Source organism: Arachis ipaensis, chromosome B03, assembly GCF_000816755.2.
Source record: "Arachis ipaensis cultivar K30076 chromosome B03, Araip1.1, whole genome shotgun sequence".
In the NCBI taxonomy this organism is placed as follows: Eukaryota; Viridiplantae; Streptophyta; class Magnoliopsida; order Fabales; family Fabaceae; genus Arachis; species Arachis ipaensis.
Genome location: NC_029787.2, coordinates 3,606,141 through 3,623,963, shown reverse-complemented (window position 1 = coordinate 3,623,963; position 17,823 = coordinate 3,606,141). Strand labels below are relative to the sequence as shown.

Sequence of the window (17,823 nt, the reverse complement as noted above, 5' to 3'; positions counted from 1 at the left end):
CAGTGCAACATGAATTGAGAGATCAGGCAAATATGTCTAATGGTGTCCTAAATGAGGATTGGATATCTCTTAGTCTTGGTGGTGGTGCCGCTGGTACAAATGGTGATACTTCCACTCAAAATGGGTTGAATTCTGGACTTCAAATCGCACCCAGAGATCTAGCTAGAGAAGGTGCCGCAAATACCAATATGGATGATGCTGGTTTGTGACTCCATATCCCTAATTATATTATTTCCTTAATTAGTAGTGGAAGTTACTCTTGTTGGAAACTATACCAAGTATATACGGTTAGCTGGGTCTTTAAGCATATTTTTTATGGAGAGAGAAAACTAAAATATACACTAATTGATAAAAGAATGAATACTTTTACTATGAAGTTCGTAAATTATGGTTATGAAATATATATTACTATCTTAGGAAAATAATAATTTGCCTGTCAGCATGTCTCTGTAAAATTGTAAAATGACTGCTAAGTAGTCATCCTTGTAACATATGCTTATATCTTTTTGCCAAAAGTACAATATCAACCATCTCTTCATTAAAATACGGTGCGAAAACACACTGCCTTACTGTCTTGAATACATAATCTGTTTAGTTATATTATTCTTCTATATCATATTCTTGCATTAGAAAAGCAACATATTGAGTTTAATCTTGTTTGACAAATGACCCAAATGCCCATTATTTCTTTGCTCATGTAGAAAATGTATCAATTGAAGATGTAAAGGATGCTAACTTCTAGGCAAAGTTTTAGAGGTTTTCATTCCCTTACGTAAATATACTCTGTCATGTATTAATGCAGTTTGACATTTCTTTTCATTTTCTTGACTGATTATTTCTTCTCATGCAGCATCTTTGCTTCTTGGTATGAATGATGCTAGATCCGACAAGTCAAGTAGACAAAGATCTGATAGCCCATTTTCATTTCCTCGCCAAAAGCGTTCTGTAAGGCCACGCTTGTATCTTTCTATCGACACAGATTCTGAATAATAGGTATCAGACCTTGTGTCTCAAGACATTTAGGCACTCTCCTTAATGCCAGATTTTGTATTTAGTAAGTGAAGGAAGTTGGGAGGCATTTTTGATCCTCATGAAACAGCGGTTGATGTCCAAGGCATCTCTATTCTGAGGCATCTCCATCGGAATAGAGCTGCAGATATGCCCTGCCAACATATTTACTTCTACCCTGTTGGCAAAGATGTTTGCTATAAAGATTCTTAATTCTTTATGCTTGATATTTAAGTTGTCCTTACCACACATGTTAATAGATCAGGCTCAAGCTGTTGTTCTCTTCAATTTTCAATGATGAAACACTGGGTGGTGGGGGGTTAGGGGGGGTATAGTTCTGGTTTAATGTACAGTTGATCATTCAGAGATGGTAGTTCAACTTTTTAATTTGGTGGGGAGTTCCCCATAGAAACATTATATCTGCATTTTTCTGTACCAAGAACAAATAACCTGTAAATTTTTAGCCTTGATTCAATAGTGAAATCAAATATTGTTTCTCAACCAATTTGGGCAATTTTTCCTTGTCATATTGTGTGTTTTTCGACCTCATTGCTTATGATCCATGCAGGTAGGCACCCATTTTAGGCACTAAGGTGCCCCCTTGGGTTATACATCCAAGTGACAATATTTCTCTTGTATTATGCATTGATCCACCAGCCTTCCTGGCGTGGCTGAAAAAGTGAGTCTCTTCATAAAAAGGGAAAACAATTCCAATATTTCATGGTGATACTTTGCCTGTTGAAGAAATGTGGCTACACAGCATCTATGTGTAGTGTGAACACCCCACAAGACCTGGGTGATGAGGGACACGGTCACAGAAGCTAACATGGTTTAGGCTTAAGCAGTTCCATAATAATCTTGTCAATAAATTGTAGTGCTGGTTGTTAGTTATCGAAATCATTTGTATCCTGATTTAAATTATATCAGTTTTTGGTAAAATTAGAAATCAGCTACAAACAGTCTGTGTATATAAATGCCGAGGGTTGAGCGATTATACTTAGACCTGCAATAACAGTTTAGTTAAGGCAACCCACGAAAAAAAAGTCAAGTAATAAATGCGTTTCAAGATGAACAACTGAGTAAATTATAATCTACCTATGAAAATTTAGAATAGCGTAATTTTATTTATGAACGATCAAAATTAATTTTATTTTTACAAGAGAAAAGCTACGAATGAAATTAACTTCTGGGTGTCTTTGTTATATGAAATTATTTTTCCTAGGTACAAAAGTTTTATTCATTTATAGATTGATTTGTCAACGCTTTGAACTTTCGCAAACAGTAGTAGTTTATTTTTAAAAGATGTTATGACTTGTGAAATCCGTTGATATAAATAATTGTCAGTTTTTATCACAAATAAATTGCTAAATACGTTATAATATGTTTCCTTGCACTTTCTATGCTGCCCATGCATGTCTTCTTGGCCATTATGGAGAAGAATCACATTGGTCTCCTAAATTAGTAGGAAACAAATTTCTCACGGATAATGAAGTATTTGAAGGTGAACAATGCAAGTGTTTTTTTACCCTAAAAATATGTCGCAGAAATAGTAAAAGTGCTACTAAACTTGAGGAAAAATACAAAAATAACATTTCCGCCCACCGTGGGGCTTGAACCCACGACCACAAGGTTAAGAGCCTTGCGCTCTACCAACTGAGCTAGACGGGCTTTTTGTGTAAAGGGTATATTTAAAATAAGAGAAAAGAAAATAGTAAAAGGGTTACTAAACTTGAGGAAAAATACAAAAAATAATATTTTCGCCCACCGTGGGGCTCGAACCCACGACCACAAGGTTAAGAGCCTTGCGCTCTACCAACTGAGCTAGACGGGCTTGTTGTGTAAAGAATATATTTAATTATTTTTATATGCGTAAATAATATTGAGTTTAGCTAAGCCAAAATAAATTGTTTAGATCAAATATAATTTTACACCAGCAAGGTCTAAACGTGTAGTAAGGTTTTTTTTTTGGGTAAAAAAGGCGTAACCAAGTTAAACGAGTTTTGATAACAAATCAGCAATAAGCATCACATTAAATTAGGGAGACAATGTTAAGAAAATTTTAAGATTTCAACAAGTTATTTAATGCAAAACGTTAAGAAAACTTTGATGAAAATAAAATTTGGCTTTCCCATTAGAATAAACCGACATTTTTAATAAGGGTTTGAAATCCTTAATAATTTGAGTGTGTGGGTCAGCTCCCACAGAATGAACATATTTTTTGGAGTTTAAAATTCTAAAATTTATTTATTTCTAAAGTTGAAACCGTTAATAATTTTAAAATAGTGGAGATTTGTTTAGGGTTTTCAAACCTAAAAATGTTATTACATAATCTTTTGATCATGGATATATTACCAAAAATGAAACGAGAGACTATTATAAATATATACAGATATCGATGCAAGCTTTATAGAACCGTGATTAATACCTACAAATATATAACCAACAAAAATGTGTTATTCCTGAATCTCTTGATCATGATTCATGAGCTCTCCAAATTTTACTTTTGACAAGAGTTCAGGAAGGTAATTTACCTCTGCAATTTGCAGCAAGCCCTTCTGAAATGTTACAGTGAGAAAAATGTCATTTGCTGCACAAGTTAAAGTCAGCATGTAGGGTAAAAGCAGAATGGTTTGTTAGTTAACAACGATTTCAATCTTCGGCTTCTGTTTCCATGACTGGAAGAATACTTAGAGCTGAAGCACCTAGATGCATGCCCCTGATGATACCACCGTATCCTTCCTTAATCTTGTGGCACAAAAGCAATATAGAATCCCAAAGTGCAGATCTTCCCTGACATGAATCATGGAATTGTTAGAATTCGACTATAATAAAATGATCATTTTGCTGGTTGATAAGACCATCAATGACAATATTATCTTCTCTGGACTGTAGCATGCTCACTCATAATGTGTAGAGTATGCACAAGAACAGCATTACAAGTTTAAGTACGGACTTCTGATAGTATAGAGAAAAGAGTTCAACAGTATTTGGCGTATATTCATTACCAACCTGAAGAGAAAATTGCGGCTTCTTGTCCCAGTACAAAGCAAAAATTGGAGGAGCCTGTTTCCCAACAACCAGGATACATGCTCCAGGGTGCAGCACAGAAGGAACGGTCGAAATTACAGCAATGTATTTCTCTGGAAACCTCTCCTTTGGGGGAAGGCCTCCTAAGAACAAGGGGTTCTTACTAGAATGAGCTCCAGCATACGATGTAGCATCCACATGTAACATCCATTTTGGATGTTCTAGGAAAGCACAGAACAGATACAGGAGCAAGTGAGAATCCGAAGGCAGTTCAAGCGTCCACTTTTTGTTCTTTTTATCATAAACTTCGCCACTTCCAAGATATTCATAATTCTTCAAGCAGGTTCCTTCTGCCAGCTCTGATAATTCAGAAAGATATTAGAAATTAGACAAGACAGGTATGTGCTGGCCATAAAATCAACATCAGATTAATCATTAATAGTCCTACACTCCTACTTCAATTTATAAAAGGAAACTTAATGAACCAATTAGCAATATATCCACAGTTCTTTCTACCTCGGATTCTTTGCACAGTGTAATCAGCACGAACACTGCTTTGAGGTAGCAAGCCTTTAACCCACTCTCCTTTAATCAAGGCTTGGAGTCTTTGGTGTTCCGTGATGGCATCCACACAATCCTGCATAATAGGAACCGAAGGAGTCTGTTGTGGGGACAGTTGCATATTAGATCCAGGCAGCTTGGCTGTATGCAATTAAAGTCCCAAAGGAATTTGTCAGAGCTCATAAGCTATTAGCAATTACAAACAAACTAAGACAAAAAAAATCAGTTCTAATTTAATAATGAGAAGCAATGTACACTTGGAAGCCTCTATAGCTTGGACAAGTGTTGAATGTAACTGATGGAGCAATCCATCTTCATTGAGAGCCATTGCTGGTTGCCATTCTTGAGTCTTATCAATTGCTGGCAAGGTAGCAGGGGTTCCAGAAGATGGCATGTCATTGCCCAATGGACTGATTGTGATTGAAATACCAAGTTTGGCAGCTGCTTGTATAACCTATGATATGAATATGAAAATCTTAGGACCATTGAAGCAGAAGTTGACAGTACAATCATATTGGACGTTCTGTGCATTACCCATTTAAAGTGAATCTCATACTAAAGAAAATCATGCGTGAACCTCTACGAATACTATAGACTCAAATGGCCAATCCTGAATACCGGGAAACTTGACACCTCTAAAACAAGTAAGAAATTGTGTGGTTATGCTGCACAGTGCCGAATTCAGGTTTTGACTGGCTTTGCCTTATTTGGGTGGCTCATCCAAGAAGTTGGGCTCATTAGACTTCAGGAACTTACGTTTCAGCAGATGTAAAATAAAAAGAGTGTTCAGCTGCTGGGTATAGTATTAATAGTCATACTAGTAACAAGGTGGTATATCTTTCATGCTCTTATTTCACAGGTAATTACATATTCCAATATAGAACTCATCCCCTACAAATTAACTTAGCTAAACACTGATTCTCTTGAAAGGTATTTCTATTGCAGTTACACACATTTTGATCCTAAAATCCTCCATGATTTTTTTTTGGGCCAAACATTAAACATTACCATGAGATAATCGAACATTGTTGTTACCAATACCAACACATATATTGACTTACACACTCGATATTTTGCTTGATTGGTTTTACTCTTGCCTTGGTTTCTGAGGAAAAGGATAAAAGAACATGACTACAACCTAGCCAACACCATAACATAAAAGAGTTTAGACTAAAAAGAACCTGAGTGTGACTTGTCTCAATCTTGTTAATCAATGGATTAAGCAAAACTGAAGAAAACCATTGCCTGAGGTGGTCACGCCACTGCTCAATTTGGGGATAGATGCCCAGATGTTCAAAAGCTTCAATTGATTCTTCCATGGACATTGGTGGGGGAAGGTCACCCTCTCCCTTCTTAGGAGGCGTATTAAACTTTTGGGATCCCGGAGACATCCTCACAGGCCTCAATGGTGTCAGCCTTGTAGTTCCAGACGTATTGCCTGAGCCTGTAACTGTACCAGGGCTCACTATGCCAAAACCAGGGACTGTGGGGGGTGGAGTAGACAGCTTGCCTGCAGATTCAATAATTCTTTCACCCACTTCTGCTAAGAACTGTTCTAGCTTTTCCTCTGATGTTATTCTTTTTGCAGAGGAGGCTCGTGAATTAGACCAAGGGCTTGAAACTACCGAATCCAGTCCAGCTGAATTCTGAGCAGAAGTTGGTGTTGAAATCACTCCAGGAGCAAGATACAAAGATGATGAGGAACCAGGTGACCTTGAAGGGGTGCCAATAGCACGTGCTGTGGCTCCTCTGTTGGAATTTGAACCATTGGCATCAATGCGAGAGGAACGAGAGGGGCTGGTAATTGGCTGGTGTAGTGGAACAAGCAAATCTGAAGACACCGACTGGGATTTAGACTTGGGGGGTTTCTTGGATGAGTCAGATTGGACCGATTCAAGCTTTGGCTTCGCCCCTAAAAGCTGTAGTTGATGTTTATTGAGAACCATCTGAGTGTTATTAACTTTGGACTTGGGCACAGCTACAACTCCACCACCATGTCTTGCTCTACGAATTAACATAACTTTGAAAAGAGCCAACGTAGTTGCCATAAAGATTACACCCACAAGAATTTGCAGTGTCTTAACAAGCCAATCTGAAGTTTCAATGGAAAAAACAACAAAAGGAAAAGCTTAAATATATTTTCCACCGTGAGAAATATAGCATTTTTTGTCTTCATTCATATATACACATTCATTCATTACAACTAAATCTACATTCAGTATGCTGTTCTTGGTTTTCCTTACAATAAAAATGAACAACTTAAACTAAATTAAGCTACAATGGTGATTGCTAACTAAGGTTGATAACTTACAAGCTGTGACATGGGATACACTTTTGAGTTTCAGCATGTCAATGAACCCATTTTCCCTGCAATACATGTAGCAAAGCAGATTAGTCTTTAACAGTTAAAAATACAGACCTAACCGTTACGCGTAATCACATCTAAGAATGATTAGCACAGTAATTACACTAATTAGTGGATTAGTACAGTGAGTGCACCTGACGAGGATGGCGAGAAAGGCGAATGCGGAGGCGGAGAAGAAAGAGAGGAGTGAGTAGAGAGCATAGTTGGAAGGCTGAATGCTGTTAGATGTCAAAACGGCGGAGAAAGCTGCGTTTTGGTAAACAGAGAACTTTGAGGGCTTGGAATTCGACGAAGAAGCCATGGCTGAGCTCAAACCCTACCCTCGCTAGGGTTTTTGCGTTTCGATCTCAGCAACACCAACACGAAGAAGAAGATGCAGTTCCTGCCGGGGTTTTAAGCTATTCACTGGGGTTTAAACTTCCAAGTTCCAAGTTCAATCAATTTTCATTTCCTATGTTATTATTTTCCCAAAAGAAAAATTATAATGGCGCTTCTTTTAATTTTGCCAATATTTAAATACATCAATATATTATGTTTTGTTAAAAGAACATGTCAAATAAAATTATTGATCCTTATCTAAACCGCCAAACATTTTATTTAACCAACTTATTAAGACGTGGAATTATTATCACTTCTCTTTTAAAATTTAAATATAATAATTAGAAAGAGGTTCAAAGATTCTAACTTTCTATGTAAAAGCCCATTCCGATAGGGTGTGGCAGTGGCAGAGAGATCAATAATCATACCATCCTTATTGTTGCTGCTGCTGCTACGATGCACAGGATCAAGAGAGCAACCTCCATTCTTTGTTCTTCAGTGTTCACAAGTTTGAAAACAACACATTCTCACCGTGCTGCTGCTTTCTCCACTTCCTTGCTTTTCGATGATACTCAGATTCAGGTTCCCCACAAACATAAGCTCCTTTTTAGCAAAAAGTATTCAACTTTCTTTTTTGGAAGGAAAATCTGGATCCCCTGTTTGGGTTTTATGGTGTTTATTATTAATTCTTCTTTAGGATTAAGTACAGATGATTTATTATTGTTAGAAGACTGGTTGGTGAAATGGTTGTTGTAGGGTTGATTGTGATTGTGATTGTGATTGTTACCTTTAATATGAGGGAAGAGTGTTTTTAATGTTGATGTGATCAATCATATCATTGACTTAAGATCCTTGACATGAACATGGTCAATGATATCACCCACCAATGTCATTACTTTATTATCTTAAAAAAAAAAACTTAATTCTTTGCACCAACATTTATTCTGCTTATTGAAAATTGTACTATGTCATGCTTTTAACAATTTGAAGGTTTTATTGCATTGTACAGTTCAAAGAAAGTGTTTCTCAATTTGCAACGGAACACATTGCACCTCATGCTTCAAAAATAGACCACACAAATTATTTCCCAAAGGTTAGTATGAGGATCTACTTTATCTTCTCCACAAAACAAACTTTTGGATAATTCTGAAATGTGTTTATGTTTTATATGTAATTTAGGAGGTTAACTTATGGAAAAGCATGGGAGAATTTAACCTTCATGGGATTACTGCACCAGGTAGTTTGATTCTTCCCCCTTACTTCACTGACTCAATTTTCTGTGGGTGTTATCCGCTATTTTGATTTCGATCCTTTTTCTTCTGCAAATTATTTGATGAATGTAAACATAATAAATGTTCATAAATGAATTCAATACGATGCACTCAACTTAAAGGGTATATGCTAGTTTACCTTGCAGGTTGTGAACCTCATACTAGTACACTTGGCTTCTTTTTAAGATTATGATGTCTTGTATTCCAACAAACTTATCAAATGTTATATATGCTTATTTGCAGAGGAATATGGAGGGCTTGGTCTCGGTTACTTGTATCACTGTATAGCAATGGAAGAGATAAGCCGTGCTTCAGGATCTGTTGGCCTTTCTTATGGTGCTCATTCAAACCTGTGTATCAATCAACTGGTAATTGAATGGAGCTTAAGTCTCATTCGTTGTATGTTTGGTGATAATCTGACAAGCCTTTAGGATTGCATCTTTTGTTTCGTTTAGGTAAGGAATGGAAACCCGGATCAGAAGCAGAAATACTTGCCAAAGGTTCTAGTTCTACCACATAGTTTAATCTTGTTTCTTTTAGTACAATTTGTGCCTCGCCCTATTGTCAGCATTTCATAAGCTAAGTTGTTTTTACTGCCTTCAATTTGAAGCTTATCTCTGGAGATCATGTGGGAGCTTTGGCAATGAGCGAGCCCAATTGTAAGATTTGCGAAACCGAATAGTTGTAGTGTGTTGCATCTTTTAAGATATTCCAAGGATTTCATAGAGCGAATTGGTCTTTCGTGCAGCTGGTTCTGATGTTGTCAGCATGAAATGCAAGGCTGGTCGTGTTGATGGTGGCTACGTACTTAATGGAAACAAGATGTGGTGTACTAATGGTCCAGTCGCTCAAACATTGGTATGCTTCTTCAATCTTTTCTGCATTTTCCCATCCTTTTTGTATTGACTTTGCGCTTGTTTAATTTGCCTTTATAAACGTAGAAGGGTAATGTTTCGTCAAATTGTCAATGAAAATGCTAATTATAGTGCATTTGATTAATAGTCTACACATATGCTGAGAATGTATAGCCCATTTGATATATTGAACTGAATCAGGTTGTCTATGCAAAGACAGACACAACAGCTGGGTCAAAAGGAATCACTGCATTCATCATCGAGAAGGGAATGCCGGGGTACTTGTACTGAACCTAGTCAAATTTAAAGTGTGCTAAAGTCTCTGCATTTCAAGCTTACAGTTCAGTTAATTCTTGAAAATAAATATTAAAGCAGTAATTTTATCAAATATAAAAGGCTGGTTACTGGCTCCTTGTCGCATCTTATAGTTCAAATTTGATTACCAAGTCCTTAGCTTGCAAAATTCCTTCTCTGAAAATTGAGGGGGAAAAAGTAGAGTCATGTAACTGAAAAATAAATGGCTAAAACGTTGAGGCAGTGCATAAATGATAAGTCACTTGGATATGGGGAAAATTAGGAGTGGAATATGAAAATTATGAATTTTGCTTGTGTTTGATTTCAGATTCAGCACGGCGCAGAAATTGGATAAACTTGGGATGCGAGGAAGTGATACGTATGTATGCATGCTCTGTGACAACTTTTTTATACTTAATACATTTTTAGTCGATGTCCATTCCTTTTACTGATAATAAATATGACTTGTGTTGGCAGATGTGAACTAGTGTTTGAGAATTGCTTCGTTCCTGAAGAAAATGTTCTTGGGGAAGTAGGAAAAGGTCTTGCAATACCTTCTATGATCATATTTATCAACTTTACAATAAAATCATCTTTATGTTATTTTGTATATTCAACCCTGCAAAAGTTTGTTGTATGACCATCATTGGTCTTCTGTAATATCCTAATAAAAAACCACTCGTGTTATTCGTCGTACGCGTGCCAACCATAGTTTATAATATCAGTTCTTTCTTGTTTTAGGAGTCTATGTCATGATGTCTGGGTTGGATCTGGAGAGACTTGTTTTGGCAGCTGGTCCCCTGGGTATCATGCAGGCATGTCTTGATGTGGTCCTTCCTTATGTTCGACAAAGAGAGCAGTTCGGTCGTCCTATCGGGGAATTTCAGTTTATACAGGTCCATATCGTTGAGAAATGGTTTTTCCACAATCATCCTGGCATTTTATTGCATATGATTTTTAGACATTACATTGTTGATCGATCTTCTGTTACAGGGGAAAGTTGCCGACATGTATACTTCTTTACAGTCCTCAAGGTATGAGATTCTAATGTCATGATGCTGTTTCTCTTTCTAATTTAGCTTGCTTGGCAGCAGGGTAACATTTTTCATTTCAGGGCTTATGTGTATTCGGTGGCTCGGGACTGCGACAATGGAAAAGTAGACCCAAAGGTGTGTCGACAATATCTTCATCCTGTGGTTAACATAGTACATTAAATATTTCTTGAAAACATAAGCACCATCAGGTTTTTTAAATAAAATGACAATTATTTACTATTGGAACTCCTTACACAGGGTATTCTCTTTCATTTTTTTTTTCTTTTTATTTTGTTTCGGGTCTATTTTGGCATAGTAATATACCAACATATGAGTGTCATGGCACGCGTGAAACGCAATACCATTATGCTGTAACGATAGACTAAGTATAAATTTCATTGCTAAAATGTTAGCATATGTTTCTGCAACTGTTCTGAACTCAAGCATCAAATTGAACTTAAGATGTTGACTAATTACAACTCTACTTGCGGATTTTCTGTCCGATCCTCAATGCAAGAAACTTCCATAGTTTCCTGATTTTTCATTGGTATTGTTTCCTATTCATCGCAAAACATGATGTAATGGCTACTGCTTTCAGGATTGTGCTGGAGTTATACTTACTGCAGCTGAGAGAGCAACCCAAGTTGCTTTGCAGGTAAATAGTTTGCACAGGTTATTTGTTGCAGCTACTATTTGAGTTTTTCGGGTAATACTTTTCAGCCAAATTTATAGAAATCATGATTTTAGAAAATTATCAACTCTGCATAGGTTCTTACTCCTAACATTTTGGGTAAATTACATTTGACCTCTCTTGAAGTCAGACGATACTATTTGTTGTTAGTATCGATATGACAAATTAAGAAATTTTGGGATAATAACCGAAAATCAGGGAAGGTCGGCATAATTTACGCTAACTATTTTTTCGTTGTTTTCTTCTTGTTACTGTGCTTATATTAGCCTTCAAAATTTGCAGGCAATACAATGTTTGGGAGGAAATGGATATGTGAATGAGTATCCAACTGGTCGTCTTCTGAGAGATGCCAAACTATATGAGATTGGTGCAGGAACTAGTGAGATCAGAAGAATGATTATTGGACGTGAACTCTTCAAGGAGCAGTAGTGAAATGTTCATTATGTAACAGTAGATGTTCATTCATCATTCATCAAAGGGGAATAAAATTAGAGTCATGAGAATCCATTTATTAATAAAGGAAAGCTATTTTTACCAAAAATGTTTCATCTGTTATTTGTAGTTAATTTCTGAAGCTGAAAGATGATCACACCACCAAACACATTCATAACAATACCGAGTAAATATATTGCACAACATGGAACCATGGCATGAAATTTAGAAATGATCACCATGATTCCATAGAATATGTAACTCAAGCAGTTATAGGTTATTACACAATGCTAATAGCACAGCCCTTATTTATAGCTAATAGTTCACATTTTTCTGGGCTTAAGAAGAGTTCATAAGATAAATTATCATAACACAAATAGCATCAAAGTGCATGCAGTAAATAAGAGAGAAACAAGGCTAACATAACATAACATGATTTATCTCAATTACAGCCCTGAAACTTTAGACTTTTAGAACTGTTGGAGAATAATAATCTGGTTGACCCACTGAGGAGGACTTTGAAGGCTCCATAATCATTGGTGCCTCTTCCAAACTGCTATTGGTGTCATCATTGATTATCCCAATTGTCATCTTCTCCACTTCTTCTTGGGAATATATATGGATCTTGCACACCACATTGCAAAACTCACTGCAGCCAAAGATAACATTGCAAGTTTTTAGCTTTCATAAAATATAATGCAAGACATTGTAACATGAAAATCAATTATGAAGAAGAAAACTTACTGCCATGGATCATCCCCAACAACCATTATATCATTCTCATTATCAGTGTAGAGGATCCTCCATCCCTTATCAGGATCTCTAAGAAGGCCTTCCATGCCGAAAAGTCTCTCGAGTTCACTCAGCAGGTCAGCATAGCTGCTCAATCTTGATAGATCAATGGCTCTTCCTACTAGGCTTCCTTGCTTGTGAACCTTCATGCAGTGGCAACAAAAACATCAAAGATAAAAATCTGTATCATAACATAATTTCGTCGATATCACTCTTCGCTCACCTTAGTGCAACTCCTTTTAGCAGTGTTCTGTAAATTTTGAGGGGTAGTTTCCCCAGACAAAGGAAATCCAAATAGTTTGCAGCCATTTACCTTTGCCTTAACATTTTTGCTGTCATCTGGAATCTTCATATCCGGCGCACAAGTTTCGCCCGGCATTGTCTTCTTATGCTCATTTGGAACATCTGTTCTTCCAACTTCACTTCTCTTGATCACCCCTTGATTGGAATGTGTGTTGAAGGAGACATTCTCTCTGTGGAAATTCGTCGGTTTCGAGTAAAACATGTTGGTTTGAGCAGTTTTGTTGTGAATATCCCCATAGGGAAAATAAGATTCAAGAACTTGTGGTTTGGTTGCTTGATGAAAGTTGAAAGTGGTGCAACCAATACTATTGTTGGATTTGCCCCAAGAACCAAGGCTCAAATCAACTTTTCCCCTAAGGGATTTCAATGGACCTATTTCTTGACCTTGCAAGACCCTTGGAAACCTAGTAGTTTCTGTGAAGCCTGCATAGCTGAATGGATGAACACTCATAAGCTCAGCAGTGTTGCCCCTTCTCACTCCAGTTGTTGATGCTACATGTGGAAGAGGGCTCATCTCGAATCGCGGCCGGTTAGTTAAGGTGTCACATCCATAATAGAGTGACAGAAAACCAGCATTTTCTTGACCTTGCAAGACCTTTGGTGATCTTACAGACTCCTCAAAGTCCACCAATCCACTGCTCCCTGCTGCCAAGAAGAGGATTATTAGGATGCCTTAACAAGCAAGTCTTCGTCCGCTTAGGACATACATCTCATCTAAATTGCAGTCAGCTTCAGCCATAGTCTGTTGCAATCTTTGACGATTGCAACACAACTGTGACTGAAACTGCAACTTTATTAGGACACATACCAGTGATGAGGTGACTGTGAGCGGCAGCTTGCCCATCCGTCCTTAGTTTCTTCAGTCTTGGGGAAGACTGAAGACTCAAAGGAGGGAGGGAAGCGAAAGGATCGATCTCCCATGGAGATACTCGATCTTGATGATTAGTATCAATATCCTCATCCCATCTAACCTGTTGTTGAAGCCATATCCATCTTATCATTAATTCAGTTAAAGAAACAAAAAAAAACTAGAGATTAAGTAGAAAAAAGAAACTAATGTAATGGTTTTTAATATGATCAATGTATAAAGAAAAATTTCATATGTACCATCAAGCATCTCCACTTTGATTTAGGCCATCTATATGGATCTACTTCACTCATTCCAATCACAGTACCACCACCACACCTGCAACATAGGAATACAAATTATTATGTGAATCACAATGATTTTTCTAATGTATGGACACAAATTATGCAGTAGTTTACCTTCTTTCTGGAGATTCATCCATTTCAAAAGTCATTTTGAATCTTGTCCCAATTGTCACAGGATTGTTGATGCTTTTAACATATTTTTGATATGGCACAACAAAGGGTGCATGACTTGCTCTGTATCATACAAAAGGAGAAGTTATTTGCATCTGACACGTTCTTCGACTACTGTATAATATGTGTATTAGCTCGAAATACGAGACAAAATAAGTATACAAAATATCTGTCTTATTTGCATATCTACGATAAAAAAGACAAAATAAGTATACAAATATCTTTCTTATTTGTATAACTCAAGTTTAATACTTTTGATATAGTCACATACCAATCATGAGTTGGTATCCAAAAAGGGAACAAGCTACATTCATATGAAATTCAATATTTATCTATAAAATAAAATAAAAGGTAGATATGATCTACTGTCCAAAAGGGTCAAAGCTAGTAAGATTTAATTATATTATCATATTCATAATATCATGGTTTCTAGAAAGACTAAGGGCCAGTTTTCTTCCACGTCATTGGAATTTGACAAGTTCATTGCTACCATAAATACCTAATTGGGATATCCTAAGGTCAAATTTGGATCCGTGAACTCAACTGTTGTGAGTTCAATGAACTCAACAAGCCTATGATTGAAAAAACAGTACTTAATTCAATTTATAATTGACCAAAATCAAAATCTAAGTATAAATGAATTGCATTGTGATTTGTGAAGTTTAGTACCTTGGACTGTAGAAAACATGAAACATGCTTTTGGTGGATATTGCATCAGAAACAGAAGAAAGAAAATTGGGATAACAGTTTTGGTTTCCAATTACTGTTCCAGGAAGACCATTTATTGGTCTAATAGCTCTTCTGATTCCCAATCTCAGTTCTCCATTTTCACCCCTACAAACACATCAATCAATCAATATGCAACTTTAGAATATAATTATTAGATAGTTACATGAAATGCAATACGTTCTGATACGGAACAGAAACAGATACACAGTACACCACATATAAAATATTTTATATGAGAAGTAGAGTTTAATTTTGATACACTGGTAAAGCGTTTTATACAGTCGTGCATATACCTTAGAAAGAGGACTGCATCACCAGAAACAAGTTTCTTTTGACCAACAAACATACTCCAACCAGTAGTGAGTAAATGCCTCCTTGGTTGCCCTGAACAAATTACATCAACAACTTTTTATTGTTAATTCTTTTTAAGTATAATCAATTAATCAATATATGAATACTAGATTTACCTCTATAAATATGGCGAAATTTCCACTCCACACCATGAAGGTCTTTTGCTACAAGCTCTTGAGAGGGTCTTTGTTGTTTATAATCCTAAAACATAGCACCACAAGAACAAGAGAACTAAACAATCAAAACTTGCATTCATATATTTTCTTTTATCTACTATGCTAGACCCTCTTAGTTCTAAAACATCGAACGCTTTGAAAATTCGATACATTCATAACTCAGTGTGTAGGGTGTAAACTACACACTGAGTTGTTAATGTACCGAGTTTCCAAAGTGACATACAGTTTTAGAACAAAGAGAGTAGTAAGTAGAAGAGAAGAGTTCAGATTTGACACCAAAGGAGGAAAACAATCTTCGGCAGCTCGGCGAGGAACAGAGAATCCTCCATGAGTGCTGGTATCTGAAGCAGTGAGTGATTTGCAGAACATGTGAGTTGTTGGCTTTAAAGGTGGAACTCCATTTCCCTCTTCATCTCCTCCAATTTCCTCAACCTCTTTACCCTCCAAATTCTTATCTTCCAACTAAGATTAAAAGAAAAAGAAAGTACTATTGAGAATTCACTTGAACCTAATTCCTATATATCAATCATTATTCTAAGTTCATGAAAAAGCAACCTCATCAGATTGGGGAAGCAAAGTAATCTGAGTATAAACCTCATCATTCTCCTTATTAGCCTGTTCCCAGAAACATGAACAGTTTCATCATTAAAACCAAAATGCATCACATCACATCACATTACACTACATTAACAAGAACATGATTATGATGATGAGAGTAGTACTCACAAGTAACTGAACATTAACAACCCTGCAAAGGATTTGAGGCTGAAGATCATAATTAGGCACATCAATTGGTGCGAAATGAGAGAAAGAAGAGGCTTGTTCTAAGTGTCCTTGAGGGAAGTACACAATCACATTCCCTTTCTTTGGGAGTGAAGTTAGAGGTCCAGCACAAGCATGCCAAAGTTCAAGGTAAGAAGACATAGCAGAACCTGAAGGAGAAGGTGATGAAGCAGCTTTGTCACATTCCACATTGCTCTCATCATCATCCTCACTACTCACTACTACTGCATGGTTCAGATCAATGTCCATGAAGCAAGAACACTAAGCAGTTACTATGTTCCAAAGTTAAAGAGAAAAGTGGAGACTATATAGAAAAGAAAGAGAAGAGAAGAGGAAGAGAGGATCAAATAATAACAAGGGATTCAAAGTAAGATTGAAGGGCCATTTGGAGGTGAAGTAGTGAAGAGGGAGCAGAAGAAGCAGACATAGACAAAGGTGCAAACAGTAGTAATAAGAGAAGCAAAGCAGAGAATGAAACCAAAAACAAAAGAAGCCAATTTGGTTTGGTTAGTGGATTTTGAAGTTAAAGAGTGTGCTTGGTGGAGGGGACATTGTTAAGACAGTACAGAACCCACCACACTGTTCTTCACTTCTTTGCTTTCTTTTATTTTCATCATCTTTATTATTGGTTTATGTCTTTTACTGTTCTTGTGGGGTGACACAAACAAAACTTTATGTACAATGTAAACAAACAAATCTTCATTATTACTAACAGAGAGACTCAAGCGCAGTTAGCTTCCTATGAAGTTGATAGTTAAGAGTCGTCAGATGATAATTTAGTCAAATTTATCAAATTATTTAAAGACTCTCAACAAATAACTTTACATAAAATTAACTGTATGTCTGTATCATAGTTGTCAGAACCGAACCGATAATCAAACCGATCAGATTACTGAGTCACTAGATTACTGGTTCAACCAGTGAATCACTGGTTGAACCGTTTAATCCAGTCCTATATAAATAAAAAAATAACTAAAATTTTAAAATACATATTTTCACTAACATTTTAAGAATATTAAACTATTTTAAAATAATATGAAACAGGAATAATAAGTATTTTGTTATTTTTATTCTATCATAAATATTTTTATTTTGTTTTTTTATTAAAATAACTATTATTTTTAAATTTCAATAATTTATTAATTAATTTATATCTATTATACTATTATATACTATAAGTATTTATTAAAAAAATAATTTTAATATATATTATATAATTATGAAAAGAAAGAATAAGTGAGTTTATAATTATTGTTAAATAAAAATATAATTAAAAAGATCAAGTTTATAACTAAAATTAAAAAAAATAACTATATAATAATAAAAAAATAACGGAGTCTATAATTATTGTTAACTAAAATTATAATTAATTTAAGAATGAATGAGTTCATAACTAAAATTAAAATAAATTAAATAAAAGTAAGTTATTTGATAAAAGATATTTATATATATTATAATTTGCATATAAATGATTCAGACAGCCTAACGGCTCTGTTAGCATTTTCAATCGG

At 35.9% G+C, this 17,823-nt stretch overlaps 4 protein-coding genes and 2 non-coding genes across 10 annotated transcripts in view; 2 read left to right on the top strand and 4 right to left on the bottom strand.

Moving 5' to 3' along the window:
• LOC107629185 (E3 SUMO-protein ligase SIZ1) overlaps nucleotides 1-2,002 on the top strand; it is a gene marked incomplete in the record, with an annotated part of 9,837 nt that extends 7,835 nt beyond the window's left edge. The window contains 3 exon segments of the mRNA XM_016331903.2: nucleotides 1-201; nucleotides 851-993; nucleotides 1,577-2,002. Of these exon segments, the coding sequence (XP_016187389.1) occupies nucleotides 1-201; nucleotides 851-990 (341 nt within the window).
• Nucleotides 2,604-2,676, bottom strand: TRNAK-CUU. The gene has a single exon. It is a non-coding gene; the product is annotated as a tRNA-Lys (tRNA).
• Nucleotides 2,767-2,839, bottom strand: TRNAK-CUU. Its single transcript has one exon. It is a non-coding gene; the product is annotated as a tRNA-Lys (tRNA).
• Nucleotides 3,357-7,420, bottom strand: LOC107629190. The gene is made up of 7 exons (XM_016331906.2): nucleotides 7,096-7,420; nucleotides 6,908-6,963; nucleotides 5,778-6,688; nucleotides 4,852-5,050; nucleotides 4,552-4,737; nucleotides 4,018-4,394; nucleotides 3,357-3,798 (listed from the first exon to the last, which is right to left on the bottom strand). The coding sequence occupies exons 1-7, from the start codon at nucleotides 7,260-7,262 to the stop codon at nucleotides 3,658-3,660; spliced, it is 2,037 nt and encodes a 678-aa protein (XP_016187392.1). The 5' UTR covers nucleotides 7,263-7,420; the 3' UTR covers nucleotides 3,357-3,657.
• On the top strand, nucleotides 7,567-12,087 carry LOC107629192 (isovaleryl-CoA dehydrogenase, mitochondrial). Of its 3 annotated transcripts, none has more exons than XM_016331911.2 (15): nucleotides 7,567-7,861; nucleotides 8,289-8,372; nucleotides 8,459-8,516; nucleotides 8,794-8,918; nucleotides 9,006-9,050; nucleotides 9,161-9,209; nucleotides 9,299-9,408; nucleotides 9,606-9,682; nucleotides 10,027-10,077; nucleotides 10,176-10,240; nucleotides 10,440-10,594; nucleotides 10,692-10,732; nucleotides 10,813-10,867; nucleotides 11,331-11,387; nucleotides 11,706-12,087. In XM_016331911.2, the coding sequence occupies exons 1-15, from the start codon at nucleotides 7,736-7,738 to the stop codon at nucleotides 11,850-11,852; spliced, it is 1,245 nt and encodes a 414-aa protein (XP_016187397.1). In that variant the 5' UTR covers nucleotides 7,567-7,735; the 3' UTR covers nucleotides 11,853-12,087. The 3 variants fall into 3 exon arrangements, with proteins under 3 accessions (XP_016187397.1, XP_016187396.1, XP_020973464.1); XM_016331910.2 differs by having other exon boundaries at nucleotides 11,703-12,087; XM_021117805.1 differs by lacking the exon at nucleotides 11,706-12,087 and having other exon boundaries at nucleotides 11,033-11,337.
• On the bottom strand, nucleotides 12,031-16,902 carry LOC107629191 (auxin response factor 4). 3 transcript variants are annotated; one of them, XM_016331907.2, is made up of 12 exons: nucleotides 16,256-16,902; nucleotides 16,085-16,144; nucleotides 15,806-15,991; nucleotides 15,470-15,554; nucleotides 15,296-15,386; nucleotides 14,943-15,107; nucleotides 14,217-14,336; nucleotides 14,058-14,136; nucleotides 13,759-13,921; nucleotides 12,871-13,595; nucleotides 12,600-12,790; nucleotides 12,031-12,504 (listed from the first exon to the last, which is right to left on the bottom strand). In XM_016331907.2, exons 1-12 carry the CDS (start codon nucleotides 16,559-16,561, stop codon nucleotides 12,318-12,320), a joined length of 2,358 nt encoding a protein of 785 aa, XP_016187393.1. In that variant the 5' UTR covers nucleotides 16,562-16,902; the 3' UTR covers nucleotides 12,031-12,317. The 3 variants fall into 3 exon arrangements, with proteins under 3 accessions (XP_016187393.1, XP_016187394.1, XP_016187395.1); XM_016331908.2 differs by having other exon boundaries at nucleotides 12,871-13,592; nucleotides 16,256-16,901; XM_016331909.2 differs by having other exon boundaries at nucleotides 12,961-13,595; nucleotides 16,256-16,900.

Coding starts and splice junctions, on each gene's coding strand:
- LOC107629190 (XM_016331906.2), bottom strand. CDS start 7,262: ATGGCTTCTTCGTCGAATTCCAAGCCCTCAAAGTTCTCTGTTTACCAA. Junction 6,689..6,907: donor TGTATCCCATGTCACAGCTT/GTAAGTTATCAA, acceptor TTGAAACTTCAG/ATTGGCTTGTTAAGACACTG. Junction 5,051..5,777: donor TTGAGACAAGTCACACTCAG/GTTCTTTTTAGT, acceptor TTCATATCATAG/GTTATACAAGCAGCTGCCAA.
- LOC107629192 (XM_016331910.2), top strand. CDS start 7,736: ATGCACAGGATCAAGAGAGCAACCTCCATTCTTTGTTCTTCAGTGTTC. Junction 10,078..10,175: donor GGGATGCGAGGAAGTGATAC/GTATGTATGCAT, acceptor TTGTGTTGGCAG/ATGTGAACTAGTGTTTGAGA. Junction 10,733..10,812: donor ACTTCTTTACAGTCCTCAAG/GTATGAGATTCT, acceptor TTTTCATTTCAG/GGCTTATGTGTATTCGGTGG.
- LOC107629191 (XM_016331907.2), bottom strand. CDS start 16,561: ATGGACATTGATCTGAACCATGCAGTAGTAGTGAGTAGTGAGGATGAT. Junction 16,145..16,255: donor TTGTTAATGTTCAGTTACTT/GTGAGTACTACT, acceptor TTCTGGGAACAG/GCTAATAAGGAGAATGATGA. Junction 14,137..14,216: donor GATGAATCTCCAGAAAGAAG/GTAAACTACTGC, acceptor CCTATGTTGCAG/GTGTGGTGGTGGTACTGTGA.